Here is a 22902-nt window from a genome sequence, read left to right as displayed (position 1 = left end):
GAGAAACGAGGATGGAAACCAGAATTGCAGAAAAACGGCGAAACCAAAGTAGCCGAGCTGGCCCGATTATTAAGGGCGAACTCAGCCAAAGGCAAAAAGGACACCCAATCATCCTGATCGGCAGAAACAAAACATCTCAGATATGTTTCCAAGGTCTGATTGGTTCGCTCAGTCTGGCTATTTGTCTGAGGATGGAAAGCCGAGGAAAAAGACAAATCAATGCCCATCCTAGCACAAAAGGCTCGCCAAAACCTCGAAACAAACTGGGAGCCTCTGTCAGAAACGATGTTCTCCGGAATGCCATGTAAACGAACCACATGCTGGAAGAACAATGGCACCAAATCAGAGGAGGAAGGCAATTTAGACAAGGGTACCAAATGGACCATCTTAGAGAAGCGATCACAAACAACCCAAATGACCGACATTTTTTGAGAGACGGGGAGATCCGAAATAAAATCCATAGAGATATGTGTCCAGGGCCTCTTCGGGACTGGCAAGGGCAAAAGCAACCCACTGGCACGAGAACAGCAGGGCTTAGCCCGAGCACAAATCCCACAGGACTGCACAAACGAACGCACATCCCGCGACAGAGACGGCCACCAAAAGGATCTAGCCACCAAATCTCTGGTACCAAAGATTCCAGGATGACCAGCCAACACCGAACAATGAACCTCAGAGATAACTCTACTCGTCCATTTATCAGGGACAAACAGTTTCTCCGCTGGGCAACGGTCAGGTCTATTAGCCTGAAATTTTTGCAGCACCCGCCACAAATCAGGGGAGATGGCAGACAAAATTACCCCCTCTTTGAGAATACCCGCCGGCTCAGACAAACCCGGAGAGTCGGGCACAAAACTCCTAGACAGGGCATCCGCCTTCACATTTTTAGAGCCCGGAAGGTACGAAACCACAAAGTCAAAACGGGAGAAAAACAGTGACCAACGAGCCTGTCTAGGATTCAACCGTTTAGCAGACTCGAGATAAGTCAAGTTCTTGTGATCAGTCAAGACCACCACGCGATGCTTGGCTCCTTCAAGTCAATGACGCCACTCCTCGAATGCCCACTTCATGGCCAGCAACTCTCGATTGCCAACATCATAATTACGCTCTGCAGGCGAAAACTTCCTGGAAAAGAAGGCGCATGGTTTCATCACCGAGCCATCAGAACTTCTTTGCGACAAAACAGCCCCTGCTCCAATCTCAGAAGCATCAACCTCGACCTGGAACGGGAGCGAAACATCTGGTTGGCACAACACAGGGGCAGAAGAAAAACGACGCTTCAACTCTTGAAAAGCTTCCACAGCAGCAGAAGACCAATTGACCACATCAGCACCCTTCTTGGTTAACTCAGTCAACGGTTTAGCAATACTAGAAAAATTATTGATGAAGCGACGATAAAAATTAGCAAAGCCCAGGAACTTTTGCAGACTCTTCAGAGATGTTGGCTGAGTCCAATCATAAATGGCCTGAACTTTAACAGGGTCCATCTCGATAGTAGAAGGGGAAAAAATGAACCCCAAAAATGAAACCTTCTGAACACCAAAGAGACATTTTTACCCCTTCACAAACAAAGAATTCGCACGCAGAACCTGGAACACCATTCTGACCTGCTTCATGTGAGACTCCCAATCATCCGAGAAGACCAAAATATCATCCAAGTATACAATCAGGAATTTATCCAGGTACTCTCGGAAGATGTCATGCATAAAGGACTGAAACACTGATGGAGCATTAGAAAGCCCGAATGGCATAACCAGGTACTCAAAATGGCCCTCGGGCGTATTAAATGCTGTTTTCCATTCATCGCCCTGTTTAATACGCACAAGATTATACGCACCACGAAGATCTATCTTGGTGAACCAACTAGCCCCCTTAATCCGAGCAAACAAATCAGACAGCAGCGGCAAGGGGTACTGAAATTTGACCGTGATTTTATTTAGAAGGCGGTAATCAATACAAGGTCTCAGCGAACCATCCTTCTTGGCCACAAAAAAGAACCCTGCTCCCAATGGCGACGACGACGGGCGAATATGACCCTTCTCCAAGGATTCCTTTACGTAACTCCGCATAGCGGCGTGCTCAGGCACAGACAAATTAAACAGTCGACCTTTAGGAAACTTACTACCAGGAATCAAATCGATAGCACAATCACAATCCCTATGCGGAGGTAGGGCACTGGACTTGGGCTCATCAAATACATCCCGGTAATCCGACAAGAACTCTGGGACCTCAGAAGGGGTGGATGATGAAATAGACAGAAAAGGAACATCACCATGTACCCCCTGACAACCCCAGCTGGACACAGACATTGATTTCCAATCTAATACTGGGTTATGGACTTGTAGCCATGGCAACCCCAACACGACCACATCATGCAGATTATGCAACACCAAAAAGCGAATATCCTCCTGATGCGCAGGAGCCATGCACATGGTCAGCTGGGTCCAGTACTGAGGCTTATTCTTGGCCAAAGGCGTAGCATCAATTCCTCTCAATGGAATAGGATACTGCAAGGGCTCCAAGAAAAACCCACAGCGCCTAGCATACTCCAAGTCCATTAAATTCAGGGCAGCGCCTGAATCCACAAATGCCATGACAGAATAGGATGACAAAGAGCAGATCAAAGTAACGGACAAAAGAAATTTCGACTGTACCGTACCAATGGTGGCAGACCTAGCGAACCACTTAATGCGCTTAGGACAATCGGAGATAGCATGAGTGGAATCACCACAGTAAAAACCCAGCCCATTCTGACGTCTGTGTTCTTGCCGTTCAGCTCTGGTCAAAGTCCTATCGCACTGCATAGGCTCAGGTCCATGCTCAGATAATACCGCCAAATGGTGCACAGTTTTACGCTCACGCAAGCGTCGACCGATCTGAATGGCCAAAGACATAGACTCATTCAGACCAGCAGGCATAGGAAATCCCACCATGACATCCTTAAGGGCTTCAGAGAGACCTTTTCTGAAAATTGCTGCCAGCGCACATTCATTCCATTGAGTGAGCACAGACCACTTCCTAAACTTTTAACAATATATCTCTACCTCATCCTGACCCTGAGACAGAGCCAGCAAATTTTTCTCTGCCTGATCCACTGAATTAGGTTCATCATACAGCAATCCGAGCGCCAGAAACAACGCATCAATATTACATAATGCAGGATCTCCTGGCGCAAGGGAAAATGCCCAGTCTTGAGGGTCGCCACGTAATAAAGAAATAATGATCTTAACTTGTTGAACTGGGTCACCAGAGGAGCGGGGTTTCAAAGCCAGAAACAGTTTACAATTATTCTTAAAACTCAGAAACTTAGCTCTATCTCCAGAAAACAAATCAGGAATAGGAATTTTTGGCTCTAACATAGAATTCTGAACCACAAAGTCTTGAATATTTTGTACTCTTGCAGTGAGATGATCCACACAAGAAGACAGATCTTTAATGTCCATCACTACACCTGTGTCCTGAACCACCCAAATGTCTAGGGGAAAAGAAAGACAAAACACAGTACAGAGAAAAAAAAATGGTCTCAGAACTTCTCTTTTCCCTCTATTGAGAATCATTAGTACTTTTGGCTTCCTGTACTGTTATGAAAGGCAATTCAGTATCACAATGGACATGGAGGTCAGAGCACATACAGTGATCTGACAATAACCCAAAATAATAGAACGAGCTCTGAGACGTGGGAACTCTGCAGACCGCAATCCCTAATCCTCTCCAAACAACACTAGAGGCAGCCGTGGATTGCGCCTAACTCTGCCTAAGCAACTCGGCACAGCCTGAGAAACTAGCTAGCCCTGAAGATAGAAAAATAAGCCTACCTTGCCTCAGAGAAATTCCCCAAAGGAAAAGGCAGCCCCCCACATATAATGACTGTGAGTTAAGATAAAAATACAAACACAGAGATGAAATAGATTTTAGCAAAGTGAGGCCCGACTTACTGAATAGACCGAGGATAGGAAAGATAGCTTTGCGGTCAGCACAAAAACCTTCAAACAACCACGCAGAGGGGGCAAAAAGACCCTCCGCACCGACTAACGGTACGGAGGTGCTCCCTCTGCGTCTCAGAGCTTCCAGCAAGCAAGAAAAACCAATATAGCAAGCTAGACAGAAAATATAGCAAACAAAAGTAACACAAGCAAAACTTAGCTTATGCAGGGCAGACAGGCCACAAGAACGATCCAGGAGAAAGCAAGACCAATACTGGAACATTGACTGGAGGCCAGGAACAAAGAACTAGGTGGAGTTAAATAGAGCAGCACCTAACGACTTAACCTCGTCACCTGAGGAAGGAAACTCAGAAGCCGCAGCCCCACTCACATCCACCAGAGGAAGCTCATAGACAGAACCAACCGAAATACCACTCATGACCACAGGAGGGAGCTTGACCACAGAATTCACAACACACGTGTACCCGCAACTAATGAGAATGAATATTCACTGCTCTCCACACCCATGGAAGTGGAGAGCAGTGAATATCCTTTCCCTTAAGTAGCGGGCACACTTCAGAGCCCAGCAGCTTCAGGACGCCTACTGCTGTGGCTAACAGCGTGTCCGCTATTAAAGGTCAATGAATATTCACTGCTCTTCATTCCCATGGCAGTGGAGAGCAGTGAATATTCATTTCTCTTTAGCAGCGGGCACAGGTGTTAGCCGCAGTAGCCAGCTCCTGCCTGTGTGACCCGGTGCTCCACCGCTGCCCTCCCCCAGCTCCTCATCCACTGCAGGTACATCAGGGCTATAAGACGCACCCCCTCCCCACCCAATTTTCCGGAGGAAAAAGTGCGTCTTATAGTACCGAAAAATACGATAAGTGGGACCCTCACTCGAGTATAAGCCAGTGGGGGCTTTTTTCTGCATAAAAAAAAACGTTCTGAAAAACTCAGCTTATATACGATATGTGTATCTTTTTTATTTCTTAATTTTTAATGAAAGGGAAAAGAAGGGTGATTTGAACATTTTAAAGATATTTTTTTAAATTTTTTTTAACTTTTCACTGTATTTGTTAGTACCCTTAAGAACCTGTGAACATCTGGTAGCTATATGCAGCAATGCCACAGCATTGTTACATTTTAAAGCTTCTAGCCCCAGGGAAACTTTCTTTTTGCTCAATCTACCCCTCTTGTGTGGGTGTACTGCATGTAATAATTCCGTTGCAAACATATTAAGTGGAAAGTCACATGTTTCAGTGTTTTTTCCACTATGGAAATCTATAGGTATGTACAGGCAGATAGTAGCCCATGCAAAGATTTTTAGCCCATTGCAAAGGGTTACTTCCTCTTTTTGGATTATGATTATCTTATTCATTCAGTTTCCAAATGTTTATTAGAATTTTATGTTAGTATTCTCCTTCTGGTGTATTGTTAGATCCAAAGACTCCAGAGACCTACCCTTCATGTAGATGCTTTTCTTTATGATGATGACGCAGTTGACTCGTTATGTGAAGATGGAAAGATGAGCCGTAATTACTGTATGTCGTGTGGTTCTACAAAAACAGCTCCATTAGGTGAGTACACTGGCTGCAATGTGGAGAACTAAAGCCTAACTCTACACCAAGAAACTATAGTTAAAGGGGCTGTCCGGGCATATAATATTGATTTTAATCCTCTGCGATGTGAGGATTCACAAGTCTGCAGACATATAGTGACTGCAGACTTGTACCCTAAGGTCGGAAAATCTCTTTTAAAGACTTTTTTGGCTCTAAATACCCCAAAAACCCCCAAATTCTAGCACATTTAATTTGATAAATATGCCCCACTGAGCATCTTATGAACATCTACGTGGGATAAATTTACATGTGTACAATCATTAGACGTTTAGCGTTTATTACTACTTGAAAAACTGAAAGAAATGAACTGGAACATAAGTTGTTACACATGCAACATATAGGGGCATGTTCACACTGGCCTTTAAGCAGACAAAATCTAAGAGACCATCCCAACTGGGTACACCTTGGCTGTGGCTGGATGTCTTAGGTTTTTTTTTCCCTTAAATAAAAAAACTGTGTTTACTAAGTACCCCATGTTATTTATATGCACTATTGCATTTTCCTTGCTTATAACAGGGTACATGGTAATTTTGCTTCTATTTTGGGTTCCATTACTTTTTATTAGAAACTTAAAAGGGCAATAGTAATATTGTAATCATGTTAAAAATGTAGGATCTGATTCATCAAACCGATTTCAACTGCGACATTTCAAGCAGTCTTACTCTAGAAAACAAAGTTTTGCGTAATGCGAAGTTGTGCTGAAATCTTGCACCTTTTGGTGTTTTTGCAGTAGTCCCGGCAAGGTCCACCATTTTTTTATTTTTTAAACAATTTACAGTTATATGAAAAAGTTTGGGCACCCCTATTAATCTTAAGCTTAATGTGTTATAAAAATTGTTTTTTATGCAACAGCTATTTCAGTTTCATATATCTAATAACTGTTGGACACAGTAATGTTTCTGCCTTGAAATGAGGTTTATTGTACTAACAGAAAATGTACAATCTGCATTCAAACAAAATTTGACAGGTGCAAAGTATGGGCACCCTTATCATTTTGTTGTTTTAAATACTCCTACCTACTTTTACTGACTTACTAAAGCACTTTTTTGGTTTTCGAACCTCATTGAGCTTTGAACTTCATAGCCAGGTGTATGCAATCATGAGAAAAGCTACTTAAAGTGGCCACTTGCAAGTTGTTCTCCTGTTTGAATCTCCTCTGAAGAGTGGCATCATGGGCTCCTCAAAACAACTGTCTAATGATCTGAAAACAAAGATTATTCAACATAGTTGTTCAGGGGAAGGATACAAAAAGCTGTCTCAGAGATTTAACCTGTCAATTTCCACTGTGAGGAACATAGTAAGGAAATGGAAGAACACAGGTACAGTTCTTGATAAGGCCAGAAGTGGCAGGCCAAGAAAAACATCAGAAAGGCAGAGAAGAAGAATGGTGAGATCAGTCAAGGACAATCCTCAGACCACCTCCAGAGAGCTGCAGCATCAACTTGCTGTAGATAGTGTCACTGTGCATCGGTCAACTATACAACGCACTTTGCACAAGGAGAAGCTGTACGGGAGAGTGATGCGAAAGAAGCCGTTTCTGCAAGCACGCCACAGAGTCGGCTGAGGTATGCAAAAGCACATTTGGAGAAGCCAATTTCTTTTTGGAAGAAGGTCCTGTGGACTGATGAAACCAAGATTGAGTTGTTTGGTCATACAAAAAGGGTTTATGCATGGCGGCCAAAAAACACAGCATTCCAAGAAAAACACTTGCTACCCACAGTAAAATTTGGTGGAGGTTCCATCATGCTTTGGGGCTGTGTGGCCAATGCCGGCACCGGGAATCTTGTTAAAGTTGAGGGACGCATGGATTCCTCTCAGTATCAGCAGATTCTTGACAATAATATTCATGAATCAGTGACAAAGTTGAAGTTACGCAGGGCATGGATCTTTCAGCAAGACAATGATCCAAAACACTGCTCCAAATCTACTCAGGCATTCATGCAGAGGAACAATTACACTGTTCTGGAATGGCCATCCCAGTCCCCAGACCTGAATATCATTGAACATCTGTGGGATCATTTGAAGAGGGCTGTCCATGCTCGGCGACCATCAAACTTAACTGAACTGGAATTGTTTTGTAAAGAGGAATGGTCAAAAATACCTTCATCCAGGATCCAGGAGCTCATTAAAAGCTACAGGAAGCGACTAGAGGCTGTTATTTTTGCAAAAGGAGGATCTACTAAATATTAATGTCGCTTTTCTGGTGGGGTGCCCATACTTATGCACCTGTCAAATTTTGTTTGAATGCAGATTGCACATTTTCTGTTAGTACAATAAACCTCATTTCAAGTCAGAAACATTACTGTGTCCAACAGTTATTAGATATATGAAACTGAAATAGCTGTTGCAAAAAAAAACAATTTTTATAAAACATTAAGCTTAAGATTAATAGGGGTGCCCAAACTTTTTCATATAACTGTATGCCCGACAGGAGTGGCATACATTACTACAGAAATGTGCTGTAGTCCCTGACTAGAGTTATATTTTTGTCAATGACGCAGATCAAAGATGCGCACAATTCATCCAGACTGGCGTGCAAAATGCCAACCTTAATGAATCGAGGCCAAAGTCTTTGTGCCAGAGTCTTTTAAAGAAGGTGACAAGTTAAAGGGGTTGACGTTTTTTTTTTTTTAAATCTTTTTATTAAAGTTTTGTAAATACAATACAAACCAAACATTACCATCATAGGTCATATGGAAGAATAACAATATTGAATGATATTGTAACCCCAATTTCCCCCCCCCCCACATAAACAAATCCAGAGGACCCCGTACTCTGCATGCGCAAAACCATAGAGGTGTCTTATGGAATTGGCGATCTGCCACCTATCCGCTGCAAAAGATACCATTGAGTATTTTCAAAGTGTGCTCTCAGTTTCTCCCTAGTCTCTAGGGGAAGCGAAGGGATGAAAGTAGCCCACGTGGATAAGAATCTACCCGATTGTTTCTCTCTGTTAGTCAGTGCGTCCAGCCACTCCATCCTGAATATGAACTGGACTATAGTGCGGATGAAAGACAGCGAAGGGACCATTGGACTCAACCACTGGTGCAAAATGCTTTTCCTGGTTGCCGAGGCCCAAATCATAAGTGTTGCTTTAATGTGTCTAGGTATTTTGTGGGATGCCTCGTCTAGAATATTAAAAATAGCCCATTGTGGGGTAAGCGTGAAGTTAACTTCGCACATTCTCTGCAATTCATTGTGTACCTCTCCCCACAACCTCTGAATATGAGTGCAGCTCCATAGGTGATGGTATATGTCAGTATTGCGAGATTTGCATTTAGAGCACAAATAAATGGTGTGAGGGGACATCTTAGACTGCAGGAATGGTGTAATGTAGGCTCTGTGTAGTATTAAGAGTGCCATGTCAGTATAGCTGCTGTATGGCAGAGTCTTTCTTTGTGCCATAGTGGCCTCAAAGAGATCTCCCACCTCCAGGCATGGCATATCCTTCAGCCATCTTGCCACTCCGGTGGGTTTCCCCTCCCCCACCCATTTTCTACGTAATATTGAGTAAATGTTGCTTATAGATGCCGGATGGGATTTTGCATTTCGAGTAAACCCATCTAGGTTAGACCTCCCCTCCACCACCCCTCCCGTCGATTGACATTTCTGTGCCAAGCTGCGCGCCTGGAGAAATAGGAACGGTCGGTTGCTAAATAGTGGGAAGCGTTGTGACGCCATTTCGAAGGATAGTATTGAAAAATTAAGATCCATGAGATCTATTACCTGCCTACATCCCTGGGAAGCCAAAAGTTTATAAAAAGATGGTGCAGAGCCCCTCAAGAACCCAGGATTTCCCAAAAAGGACTGGTAGGGGGACAAATTGTATTTTAGTTAACAAATCTTTCTGCAGTGTCGCCAAGTTAGCAATGTTTGCCAAAGCGATGGGTGCTCCCGAACTCCCTCTGGGAGATCCTCGGGTTGACATTTTTTAAGCTACAAGTCTGCAGCCACTGCAGACTTGTGAATCCTCATTGCACATGTTGCGTGCTATGAGAATTTTCCAGTGCCAGCCTCAAGATCGAGCAGCAATGTGAGAGCAAGTATGTAATATGCACAACTTTCCAGGACATTTCAGCCGGATGTAAGCGACCTCCCTCAATGGAAGTGAATTTAATGTGGCCGGGATTATGCATGTCACATTATCTCTCGGCACCGGATAATCCTCAGCACATAATGTATGTGATGTGAGGATTCACAAGTCTGCAGTCACATAGAGTAACTGCAGACTTATAGCTTAAAAACACAAAAGAGCACAGTGAGGTCAAAAATACTCTGTTGTAAAAAAAAATCACAGTAATAAGCAAGTGCTTGTCAAAAGATGGAAAAAAACAGGGTATTTAGTTGATACGTTTTTTTGAAAAAAAATGTATACTAAGCTGCTCCACCAATCGTCAAGGAAGACCCATATAGAGCAATCCTATCTAATGTATATAATCCCTATCTGATGTATTTAAAATCTGATCATCTGTATAGTACCTGTATAAGCAGGATTCAGAGAAGGAATATCCATGTGGACATGAGGATGGAACAGCCTAAAAGCAAATGACCCACAGAGGAGTGATGGACTCCCCAGTCTTGTAGAAACAAGAGAACAATTATAGAACCAAAAACACATGGGCTACTTGCACATTGAACAAGTCTTATTACTGTGATTTTTTTTTTACAACAGAGTATTTTTGACCTCACTGTGCTCTTTTGTGTTTTCAAGTTTCTTGGTGGTGTGTGAACAGGTTCCTATAGACTTGTTCAATGTGCAAGTAGCCCATGTGTTTTTAGACTTATAGCTTAAGTACAGCCAACCTCTTTAAGGGCTATCCATTGCATACAGCTGCCGTTTCATAGATACAATATTATTAATATTTTAGTACCTTATGAGTCACTAACTACCTTATACTTATATTTGCAGACTTTCTTTCCCATTCTTTCTCCATTTTGGAGCTCAGATTTATTTTTCACCATGTATTACCCGATCTGAGTGGGAAGATAGTATTAGACGTGGGCTCAAGACTTGGAGCAGTCCTGTATGCGGTAAGACATGAGATCACTTGAGTGTTTCAGTCTTGGAATAATCTGACATATGCCTTGTTGATCACAAGAGCAATGTGCGATCAATTATTTTAGTGGGGAAATCCTTTTAGGACTTATTTTGAGTAATTCTAAGAATTATAGCTATGGCTGTATCCCACCAACCCCAATAATAGTTATCCTGTAAATTAATTCCATAATTATTGAAGAGGAGCTGTCACTTAAAACGAATGCGTTAAATACCTTGTAAAAAAAATCCCCTAGTTCCCGTGATTCTGCCCCTCTTTTCTGTTTTGTGCTATGTCGCTCCATTGCTGAGATATTCACATCTGTTACTTTTGGAGTGCTGTATATGAAATCTCTAGCAAAAAAAAAAAGGGAAGAAGCCAGCACTGCTTATGGTCAGAACGCAATAACTGAAGTGCAATTGCACATAAATTCTAACTGTATTTCAAATATGAGACATTTAGCAAACAATTGATCAATTCTTTGAGCTACCCCGCCACTTCACGGCAATCTCATAATGGGGCAGTCCTAATCTTCGTATTTTATTTACGTTGTGCCATTATGGCTTCCTGAATGTATAAAAAAAAAAAAAAAAGGACCACATTAAATGCGAACTGTACCTGGAGCATTTTCAGAATCACTCCCTTGGTGGCAGGAAAGGCAAGCGCAGGTAAAGGTCCAGTGCGGACATTTCAGATCTGGCTTCCACACTGCCAAACCCGCACCAAAGATGAAGGGTGAGACAGGCTGAGACACAGGTGCACAATTAACTTGAGCCTGAGGCGGGGCAGGGCTGCTGTGTGTGTGCACAGCAGCCTATCAATCACAGTGAACACAGAAAGAATGGCGCACATAACCCAGCGTTTTTTTTTATACATTCAGGAAGCCATAATGGCACAACGTAAATAAAATACGAAGATTAGGACTGCCCCATTATGAGATTGCCGTGAAGTGGCGGGGTAGCTCAAAGAATTGATCAATTGTTTGCTAAATGTCTCATATTTGAAATACAGTTAGAATTTATGTGCAATTGCACTTCAGTTATTGCGTTCTGACCATAAGCAGTGCTGGCTTCTCCCCTTTTTTTTTATATGAAATCTCTCCCTGTAGTGCAACTGGGCATTTCTTCATAGTCTTCTTTGGGGGCGTGCTTGTTCACTCTTTTTTCCTAGACAATGCCAATCACAGCTTAGCAGCTCTGATGCTTCCGATCTGTGATTGGGAGGTAGAGGTTATGGCACACGCCCCCCAGAGAAGACTGAAGAAACATCCAGTTGCACTACAAGCAGAGATTTCACATATTATACTCCGAAAGCAACAAATGTGAGTATCTTTGCAATCAGATGATGAAGCGCAAAACCGAAAACGGCGACATAATCAGTTGAGCTTGGGGAATTTTACACAGTATTTTAACTCCATTTCTTTGATCAAGCGACAGGTCTGGTGTAAAGGCCCCGTCACACATAGCGACGCTGCAGCGATACCGACAACGATCCGGATCGCTGCAGCGTCGCTGTTTGGTCGCTGGAGAGCTGTCACACAGACAGCTCTCCAGCGACCAACGATCCCGAGGTCCCCGGTAACCAGGGTAAACATCGGGTAACTAAGCGCAGGGCCGTGCTTAGTAACCCGATGTTTACCCTGGTTACCATCGTTAAAGTAAAAAAAACAAACGCTACATACTTACCTATCGCTGTCTGTCCCCGGCGCTCTGCTTCTCTGGTCTGCCTGTGAGCACAGCGGCTGGAAAGCAGAGCGGTGACGTCACCGCTCTGCTTTCCGGCTGACCGGCGCTCACAGCCAGACCAGAGAAGCAGAGCGCCGGGGACAGACAGCGGTAGGTAAGTATGTAGCGTTTGTTTTTTTTACTTTAACGATGGTAACCAGGGTAAACATCGGGTTACTAAGCGCGGCCCTGCGCTTAGTTACCCGATGTTTACCCTGGTTACCAGCGAAGACATCGCTGAATCGGCATCACACGCCGATTCAGCGATGTCAGCGGGACCTCAACGATCAAAAAATGGCCCAGGCCATTCCGACACGACCAGCGATCTCACAGCAGGGGCCTGATCGCTGGTACGTGTCACACATAGAGAGATCGCTACTGAGATCGCTGTTGCGTCACAAAACTTGTGACTCAACAGCTATCTCGCTAGCGATCTCGCTATGTGTGACGGGGCCTTAAGAGAAAGCAGTATTTTTAAAGGTCAAGCTCCATTCCATGTTGACTTTGTAGATCGTAAATCTAAAATGTAGCTTCTTTGATATTTATCAGAATGTATTGAAAAGTCTCATGTATATGACTGTGTGCATTATGGATCACAATCTATGTGCCAGCCTGAAGTGTTCTGCACAGCACAGAATATCGTATTGTATCTACCCTAGAACCAAAGAGCAATTACGCTGTATCTTGCCATGTGAAGATGCATTGTGTACCTTGATAAGTGAGGATGCTTTTCTGTGTTCTATATTCTACAAAATACTATGACAGAAATCCCATCAGTTTCAGAAATCCGTCTAATCACGTTGGGCTAGCAAAGAATTTGATGGTTGACAAAACATATATTTAGAGCTTAATTTTTCAATATTTTCTTCCAATGTAGGGTTATATTTACAGCTTTGCCAGTAAGTTACAAGGAGTAGAAATCAATGCAGAATTCTGTGAACTGCAAGAGAAGATCATAAATAAGTATAATTTTTCCGATAGAATTCAGGTAAGTTAGATCTATGGTGTACTGGGGCCAAAGTTTCCATTCTGCATTTTTAAGAATTTTGCAAATTGAGTCATAGGTCCCCGGTCTGACCGCCACATCAATAGTCCACAGCTTAATAACATTGCAGAGCCTACTAAGCAGAATTGCCTAAGAAAATATGTATGTAATATATACAGTGCTCAGCTTATGAGTACACCCCCTTTGAAAAGTTAGATTTTAATCAGTATCTGACTGCACACAAAAACACTTACCAAAATTACAAAAATTTTGACAAGACAAAGTTTCATAGAATATTTTTTATTTTTTTTAATTTACCCATAACATTAAAGTAAGGTTAATAATATAACTTTCATTACAAAATCTTCAGTTTTACTCAAATTAGTTGATGTAAAAATGAGTACACTTAATATCAAAAACGACTACATCTAGTATTTCTTCTGACACCCATGATTTTTAAGGACCGCACAAAGTCTTCTAGGCATGGAATTAACAGGTTGGCAACATCTTTTTTTCCATTTTCTTTTCAAAGACGACCTTTAGAGCCTGGATGATTGATGGAGAGTGATAACTAGAGTTGAGTGAATTTTTTTAAATTTGATTTCCGATTTACGATCGGCGGCGAACATTGTTTTTGCAAGGTCGCCAAACACAGCCGAATGTCCATGGGAGTATAAATTACCAAATATGTTCAGAACCGACCATCAAACATAAATTCGACATGAACTAGGGAACCAATATGGCAAATTCAGATTCAGTGACCGATTCCGAACATATTCACTCAATGCTAGTGATAACAACTTGTCCCTTCAGAATTTCCTATAGGTATTCAGTTGGGTTCAGATCAGGAGACACTTGGCCACAGACTCTCTTTCACCCTGTTCTTTTTCAGAAATACCACAGATGTGCGTTTTGGATCATTGTCATGTTGGAAAATTGCACGTCTACCAAGGGCACGGGGTGATGGCATCAACTTTTATTCAGTCTCCCATGACAGCACCACGAGCGAGGGTATCCGCCCTTCGGGGACAGGAAACCTACAGACATAAAAGGGCGGCACCTCTCTCCCACATCAGTTGGTTTCCTGTCCCTGAAGGGGGAACCTCTACAGACATACCTTTTTTGAAGACGTTAAAGACAGAAGACTTGCCTGGACCCGGCAGGCCGACTCAGGTAGCGGGGGGTCCCCTGCCTCGGTCTGTTGCCAGAAGCGCCACACTGCATGGGGACTGCATGTGTAGGCGGCGGCAGAGGAAGCAGCCTCCGGGAAGGAGAGCTAGCTTAAATATGGTCCATTGCTGCCGGTGCGGTAAGTATGTGCAGCGTCCATCTCCTGGGGCTGTGGCTGGGCTTACAGTGGCGTTCCCCCGAGGGTCCCGGCCTGCGTGGTGTTGCACGTCAGTATGGGGGCGGCTGTGGGGCATCCGGCGCGCTGTGGCGTCGGGCCGGGTCACCACCTGTGGAATGCGTCCGGCGTGGGGGCAGAGCCTGGTGACGCCACCGTGGGAGTGGCCAGTGACGCTTCGGGCATGCGCGGTGCGTTCCGCATGCGCCTCTTGATGACGCAGTCGGGTGCGCCTCGATGATGTTACGGGGTCGCCGGAAAACATGGAGGCCCCCGTCGTAGAGTGCTGGGCGCGGTCTGAAATGCTCGGCGCAGGTCTGGGGCATAAGGGGTAGCCGCTCAGGTTCGGGGGGCGCGGTCACAGGGGGGCGTACAGCATTCAGCAGTGCACAAGGCAGACCATTTGGGGAGAACTTGCTGGGCCCATTTTGGGCGGTACCTAAGGGGGATGTCCTGCTATTTATGGTGGCTGCTAGATGCTTCTCGGCTAAGTCTTCAAGATGGAGTCACCAGAGCAGCATTCGCAGCAGCACTTCCCTGTGCAGCAGCAGCATTAGTTTACAGAGAAGCCCCATATAGAAGTCACCCAGCGGCAGGGCTGCCACTAGAAATTTCGGGGCCCCATACTGGCAAAATTTTCGGGGCCCCCTTGAGACTCCGCCCAGGCTCCACCCCAGCTCCGCCTCCACGCTCCACCCCTCGAACTGTCCACAGTCCCACCGCTCTCTCTTGGAAAAACTCCACTTCTGTTGTGAATTCTGTGGCAGAGCTCCCTCCTGTGGTCACAAGTGGTACTTCGGCTGGTTCTCTCTGTGAGCTTCCGTTGGTGGAGGAAAGTGGTACTGCGGCTTCTGAGTTTCCTTCCTCAGGTGATGTGGTGAAGTCGTTAGGTGCTGCTCTATTTAACTCCACCTAGTGCTTTGATCCTGGCTTACAGTCAATGTTCTAGTATTGGACCTGTTTCCTCCTGGATCGTTCCTGTGGCCTGCTGCTCTGCATAGCTAAGTTCCTCTTTGCTATTTGTTTGCTGTTTTTTTCTGTCCAGCTTGTCAATTTGTTTTTTACTGCTTGCTGGAAGCTCTGGGACGCAGAGGGTGTACCTCCGTGCCGTTAGTTCGGTACGGAGGGTCTTTTTGCCCCCTTTGCGTGGTTTCTGTAGGGTTTTGTGTTGACCGCAAAGTTATCTTTCCTATCCTCGCTCTGTTCAGAAAGTTGGGCCTCACTTTGCTAAATCTATTTCATCTCTACGTTTGTCTTTTCATCTTAACTCACAGTCATTATATGTGGGGGCTGCCTTTTCCTTTGGGGTATTTCTCTGAGGCAAGGTAGGCTTATTTTCTATCTTCAGGCTAGCTAGTTTCTCAGGCTGTGCCGAGTTGCATAGGGAGCGTTAGGCGCAATCCACGGCTGCCTTTAGTGTGGTTGGAGAGGATTAGGGATTGCGGTCAACAGAGTTCCCACGTCTCAGAGCTCGTTCTTGTTTTTTGGGTTATTTCCAGGTCACTGTATGTGCGCTGACCTCTATGTCCATTGTGGTACTGAATTACCTTTCATAACAACTTCTCACCTATCACACATTAACAGTTCCCATCACCAGATCACATACATAGCTGGCAGCTTTTGTTTTGGCCAAAAGATTTTTTAAGCCGCCACCATAACACGGTAGACACTTTTGGCCGGGCCCTACTCTACAAACCAGGGATTCAAGCTTGAGGAGGCTAATTTGCATATTCCAGGTGCCCTCTGGGAAAGCGAAGAGTCTCCCTAAGCTAGAAGATCGTTGGGTACAGCCGGGACCAGCTGCTTGGAAAGAATCACCAAACCAGGGATTCAAGCTTGAGGAGGCTAATTTGCATATTCCAGGTGCCCTCTGGGAAAGCGAAGAGTCTCCCTAAGCTAGAAGATCGTTGGGTACAGCCGGGACCAGCTGCTTGGAAAGAATCACCAAACCAGGGATTCAAGCTTGAGGAGGCTAATTTGCATATTCCAGGTGCCCTCTGGGAAAGCGAAGAGTCTCCCTAAGCTAGAAGATCGTTGGGTACAGCCGGGACCAGCTGCTTGGAAAGAATCACCAAACCAGGGATTCAAGCTTGAGGAGGCTAATTTGCATATTCCAGGTGCCCTCTGGGAAAGCGAAGAGTCTCCCTAAGCTAGAAGATCGTTGGGTACAGCCGGGACCAGCTGCTTGGAAAGAATCACCAAACCAGGGATTCAAGCTTGAGGAGGCTAATTTGCATATTCCAGGTGCCCTCTGGGAAAGCGAAGAGTCTCCCTAAGCTAGAAGATCGTTGGGTACAGCCGGGACCAGCTGCTTGGAAAGAATCACCAAACCAGGGATTCAAGCTTGAGGAGGCTAATTTGCATATTCCAGGTGCCCTCTGGGAAAGCGAAGAGTCTCCCTAAGCTAGAAGATCGTTGGGTACAGCCGGGACCAGCTGCTTGGAAAGAATCACCAAACCAGGGATTCAAGCTTGAGGAGGCTAATTTGCATTTTCCAGGTGCCCTCTGGGAAAGCGAAGAGTCTCCCTAAGCTAGAAGATCGTTGGGTACAGCCGGGACCAGCTGCTTGGAAAGAATCACCAAACCAGGGATTCAAGCTTGAGGAGGCTAATTTGCATATTCCAGGTGCCCTCTGGGAAAGCGAAGAGTCTCCCTAAGCTAGAAGATCGTTGGGTACAGCCGGGACCAGCTGCTTGGAAAGAATCACCAAACCAGGGATTCAAGCTTGCGGAGGCTAATTTGCATATTCCAGGTGCCCTCTGGGAAAGCGAAGAGTCTCCCTAAGCTAGAAGATCGTTGGGTACAGCCGGGACCAGCTGCTTGGAAAGAATCACCAAACCAGGGATTCAAGCTTGAGGAGGCTAATTTGCATATTCCAGGTGCCCTCTGGGAAAGCGAAGAGTCTCCCTAAGCTAGAAGATCGTTGGGTACAGCCGGGACCAGCTGCTTGGAAAGAATCACCAAACCAGGGATTCAAGCTTGAGGAGGCTAATTTGCATATTCCAGGTGCCCTCTGGGAAAGCGAAGAGTCTCCCTAAGCTAGAAGATCGTTGGGTACAGCCGGGACCAGCTGCTTGGAAAGAATCACCAAACCAGGGATTCAAGCTTGAGGAGAATTTTTGCCTGTAGGACATTATTGCAAGAGAGCTTGGCTGAGTAGATTACACAAGAAGGAAAACACACAGCAAGTCAGGAGGATCTAGGAGCAACATGGCAGATGTGACAACCTACATGGTGAGCTGCAGCATGTGCTACATGTTCACAGATCGACCAGAAGAAGAATTAAATTTCACCTGTCAGAAGTGTAGACTAGTGGCCCTTTTAGAAGAAAAGGTGCGGGGTCTGGAAGAAAGAATAGCAACTTTGAAACTCATCAAAGAGAATGAAGACTTTCTAGACAGAACAGAAGCATCTCTACTGGTCACAGAAGGTGAAAAAAGTGTCAGAGAACCTCCAAAAGCAGATGAGTGGAAGCATGTGACCAAAAGAAGCAAGAAGACCATAGAGAAATCACCAACCACACAACTGAAGAACCGATATCAAATCTTTGTAGAGGACGAAGATGGCACACCTAAGGATGAAGCAATACCAGCAAGCAAAAAAGAAAAGGGCACACAGCAACAAGTGACAGCAAAAAGTACAGCCAAGAAGCAACGAAGAGTGGTGGTGGTGGGAGACTCACTACTGAGAGGCACAGAAGCAGCCATCTGCAGACCGGACATAACTGCAAGAGAAGTATGCTGCCTTCCAGGTGCGATGATCAAGGATGTGACCGATAGGATACCAAAGCTCTTCAGCTCCAAGGACGTCCACCCATTTCTTCTGATACATGTTGGCACCAATGACACGGCAAGGAAGGACCTACCGACAATCTGCAAAGACTTTGAAGAGTTGGGGAAGAAAGTAAAGGAACTGGATGCACAGGTAGTTTTTTCTTCTATCCTTCCAGTAGACGGGCATGGCACCAGGAGATGGAACAGGATCCTTGATGCAAACAACTGGCTAAGACGATGGTGCAGACAACAAGGATTCGGATTCCTGGACCACGGTGTGAATTACTTGTACGATGGACTCCTCGCCAGAGACGGACTACACCTCAACAAACCTGGGAAACACACATTCGCCAGAAGACTCGCTACACTCATCAGGAGGGCGTTAAACTAGAAGAAGAGGGGACGGGAAGAAAAACATTCGACTCGAACAAAGAAGATCCAGGAAAACAAACTCAGAAGGGAGGTAAGAACATTTCTAAAACAATCCACAGCGAGGAGATTGGAACAAAACAAAATCCTCTAAACTGCATGCTTGCAAACGCCAGAAGCCTGACAAACAAGATGGAAGAACTAGAAGCAGAAATATCTACAGGTAACTTTGACATAGTGGGAATAACCGAGACATGGTTAGATGAAAGCTATGACTGGGCAGTTAACTTACAGGGTTACAGTCTGTTTAGAAAGGATTGTAAAAATCGGAGAGGAGGAGGGGTTTGTCTCTATGTAAAGTCTTGTCTAAAGTCCACTTTAAGGGAGGATATTAGCGAAGGAAATGAGGATGTCGAGTCCATATGGGTCGAAATTCATGGAGGGAAAAATGGTAACAAAATTCTCATTGGGGTCTGTTACAAACCCCCAAATATAACAGAAACCATGGAAAGTCTACTTCTAAAGCAGATAGATGAAGCTGCAACCCATAATGAGGTCCTGGTTATGGGGGACTTTAACTACCCGGATATTAACTGGGAAACAGAAACCTGTGAAACCCATAAAGGCAACAGGTTTCTGCTAATAACCAAGAAAAATTATCTTTCACAATTGGTGCAGAATCCAACCAGAGGAGCAGCACTTTTAGACCTAATACTATCTAATAGACCTGACAGAATAACAAATCTGCAGGTGGTCGGGCATCTAGGAAATAGCGACCACAATATTGTACAGTTTCACCTGTCTTTCACTAGGGGGACTTGTCAGGGAGTCACAAAAACACTGAACTTTAGGAAGGCAAAGTTTGACCAGCTTAGAGATGCCCTTAATCTGGTAGACTGGGACAATATCCTCAGAAATAAGAATACAGATAATAAATGGGAAATGTTTAAGAACATCCTAAATAGGCAGTGTAAGCGGTTTATACCTTGTGGGAATAAAAGGACTAGAAATAGGAAAAACCCAATGTGGCTAAACAAAGAAGTAAGACAGGCAATTAACAGTAAAAAGAAAGCATTTGCACTACTAAAGCAGGATGGCACCATTGAAGCTCTAAAAAACTATAGGGAGAAAAATACTTTATCTAAAAAACTAATTAAAGCTGCCAAAAAGGAAACAGAGAAGCACATTGCTAAGGAGAGTAAAACTAATCCCAAACTGTTCTTCAACTATATCAATAGTAAAAGAATAAAAACTGAAAATGTAGGCCCCTTAAAAAATAGTGAGGAAAGAATGGTTGTAGATGACGAGGAAAAAGCTAACATATTAAACACCTTCTTCTCCACGGTATTCACGGTGGAAAATGAAATGCTAGGTGAAATCCCAAGAAACAATGAAAACCCTATATTAAGGGTCACCAATCTAACCCAAGAAGAGGTGCGAAACCGGCTAAATAAGATTAAAATAGATAAATCTCCGGGTCCAGATGGCATACACCCACGAGTACTAAGAGAACTAAGTAATGTAATAGATAAACCATTATTTCTTATTTTTAGGGACTCTATAGCGACAGGGTCTGTTCCGCAGGATTGGCGCATAGCAAATGTGGTGCCAATATTCAAAAAGGGCTCTAAAAGTGAACCTGGAAATTATAGGCCAGTAAGTCTAACCTCTATTGTTGGTAAAATATTTGAAGGGTTTCTGAGGGATGTTATTCTGGATTATCTCAATGAGAATAACTGTTTAACTCCATATCAGCATGGGTTTATGAGAAATCGCTCCTGTCAAACCAATCTAATCAGTTTTTATGAAGAGGTAAGCTATAGGCTGGACCACGGTGAGTCATTGGACGTGGTATATCTCGATTTTTCCAAAGCGTTTGATACCGTGCCGCACAAGAGGTTGGTACACAAAATGAGAATGCTTGGTCTGGGGGAAAATGTGTGTAAATGGGTTAGTAACTGGCTTAGTGATAGAAAGCAGAGGGTGGTTATAAATGGTATAGTCTCTAACTGGGTCGCTGTGACCAGTGGGGTACCGCAGGGGTCGGTATTGGGACCTGTTCTCTTCAACATATTCATTAATGATCTGGTAGAAGGTTTACACAGTAAAATATCGATATTTGCAGATGATACAAAACTATGTAAAGCAGTTAATACAAGAGAAGATAGTATTCTGCTACAGATGGATCTGGATAAGTTGGAAACTTGGGCTGAAAGGTGGCAGATGAGGTTTAACAATGATAAATGTAAGGTTATACACATGGGAAGAAGGAATCAATGTCACCATTACACACTGAATGGGAAACCACTGGGTAAATCTGACAGTGAGAAGGACTTGGGGATCCTAGTTAATGATAAACTTACCTGGAGCAGCCAGTGCCAGGCAGCAGCTGCCAAGGCAAACAGGATCATGGGGTGCATTAAAAGAGGTCTGGATACACATGATGAGAGCATTATACTGCCTCTGTACAAATCCCTAGTTAGACCGCACATGGAGTACTGTGTCCAGTTTTGGGCACCGGTGCTCAGGAAGGATATAATGGAACTAGAGAGAGTACAAAGGAGGGCAACAAAATTAATAAAGGGGATGGGAGAACTACAATACCCAGATAGATTAGCGAAATTAGGATTATTTAGTCTAGAAAAAAGACGACTGAGGGGCGATCTAATAACCATGTATAAGTATATAAGGGGACAATACAAATATCTCGCTGAGGATCTGTTTATACCAAGGAAGGTGACGGGCACAAGGGGGCATTCTTTGCGTCTGGAGGAGAGAAGGTTTTTCCACCAACATAGAAGAGGATTCTTTACTGTTAGGGCAGTGAGAATCTGGAATTGCTTGCCTGAGGAGGTGGTGATGGCGAACTCAGTCGAGGGGTTCAAGAGAGGCCTGGATGTCTTCCTGGAGCAGAACAATATTGTATCATACAATTAGGTTCTGTAGAAGGACGTAGATCTGGGGATTTATTATGATGGAATATAGGCTGAACTGGATGGACAAATGTCTTTTTTCGGCCTTACTAACTATGTTACCATGTTACTATGTTACTGTAGCCTATTAAATATTTGTTAAAATATGCAATACAATTTAGGTATATTTTTATTTATTTTTCAATTTTTAAAATGACCAATAATATCACATACAAGGAACAAATACCGCTACACCATGACCAGATGACATATTACCACCACAGTGATCGAATAATATCACATACAAGGAACAAATACCGCAACACCATGTCCAGACCACATATTACCACCACATAGTGACTGAATACTACAATTCTGATCAGTAATTAAATAAAAAAGCACCATACTATCACCATAAGTGCCATTATACACCGGAGATCTGTTGTTATGATACGGTGGTCTAGGAGCAACATGGAACGAGCTCTGAAGGACGTGGTAACTGTACTGACCGCAGTCCCTAAGCTCAACACAACACTAGAAGTAGCCGTGGAATGCTCCTAACTCTCCCTAGGCATCTCGTCACAGCCTAAGAGCTAACTACCCCTAAAGAAAAAAGCAGGAAAACTATCTTGCCTCAGAGAAAATCCCCAAAGGATAGATTAGCCCCCCCACAAATAATGACTGTGAGTGGAGAGGGAAAAGACATACACAGAATGAAACCAGGATGAGCACAGGAGGCCAGTCTAGCTAAATAGATAGGACAGGATGGAATACTGTGCGGTCAGTATAAAACACTACAAAAATCCACGCAGAGTTTACAAAAAATGTCCACACCTGACTTAAGGTGTGGAGGGCAAATCTGCCTCCCTGAGCTTCCAGCAAGACAGAATTAATTCACACTGATAAGCTGGATAAACATAGAAAGCACAGATTGGATAAGTCCACAATCTATGGACAGAAAAGAGCAAGCAATAACTTAGCTTAGCTGAACTGGTCAGGATAACAGGGAACTCCAAAGAGATGTGAATCCAACCAGGAACCATTTACAAGTGGCACTGGCTAAATAAAGAGCCAGACTTAAATAGCCGAACAGAAGAGACAATAAGTGGAGGCAGCTGATGACAGCTAACTCCAAGGAGCAGCCATACCACTAGAAACCACAAGAGGGAGCCCAAGAGCAGAACTCACAATAGTGCTACTTACAACCACTGGAGGG

The 22902-nt window shown here is 44.1% G+C and overlaps 1 protein-coding gene across 2 annotated transcripts in view; it reads left to right on the top strand.

Moving 5' to 3' along the window:
• Positions 1-22902, top strand: part of LOC138643258 (uncharacterized) — a 106377-nt gene that overhangs the window by 26915 nt on the left and 56560 nt on the right. For both annotated transcript variants that reach the window (XM_069732162.1, XM_069732152.1), the window contains exons 3-5: positions 5362-5500; positions 10452-10573; positions 13180-13290. In XM_069732162.1, the coding sequence (XP_069588263.1) occupies positions 5362-5500; positions 10452-10573; positions 13180-13290 (372 nt within the window). The remainder of the gene's footprint in view (positions 1-5361; positions 5501-10451; positions 10574-13179; positions 13291-22902) is intronic.

The sequence above is a fragment of the Ranitomeya imitator genome, chromosome 1 (assembly GCF_032444005.1).
Source record: "Ranitomeya imitator isolate aRanImi1 chromosome 1, aRanImi1.pri, whole genome shotgun sequence".
NCBI classification, from domain to species: Eukaryota; Metazoa; Chordata; class Amphibia; order Anura; family Dendrobatidae; genus Ranitomeya; species Ranitomeya imitator.
Note: the sequence above shows the minus strand (reverse complement) of the source record. Positions and strands in the feature narration are given on the sequence as shown.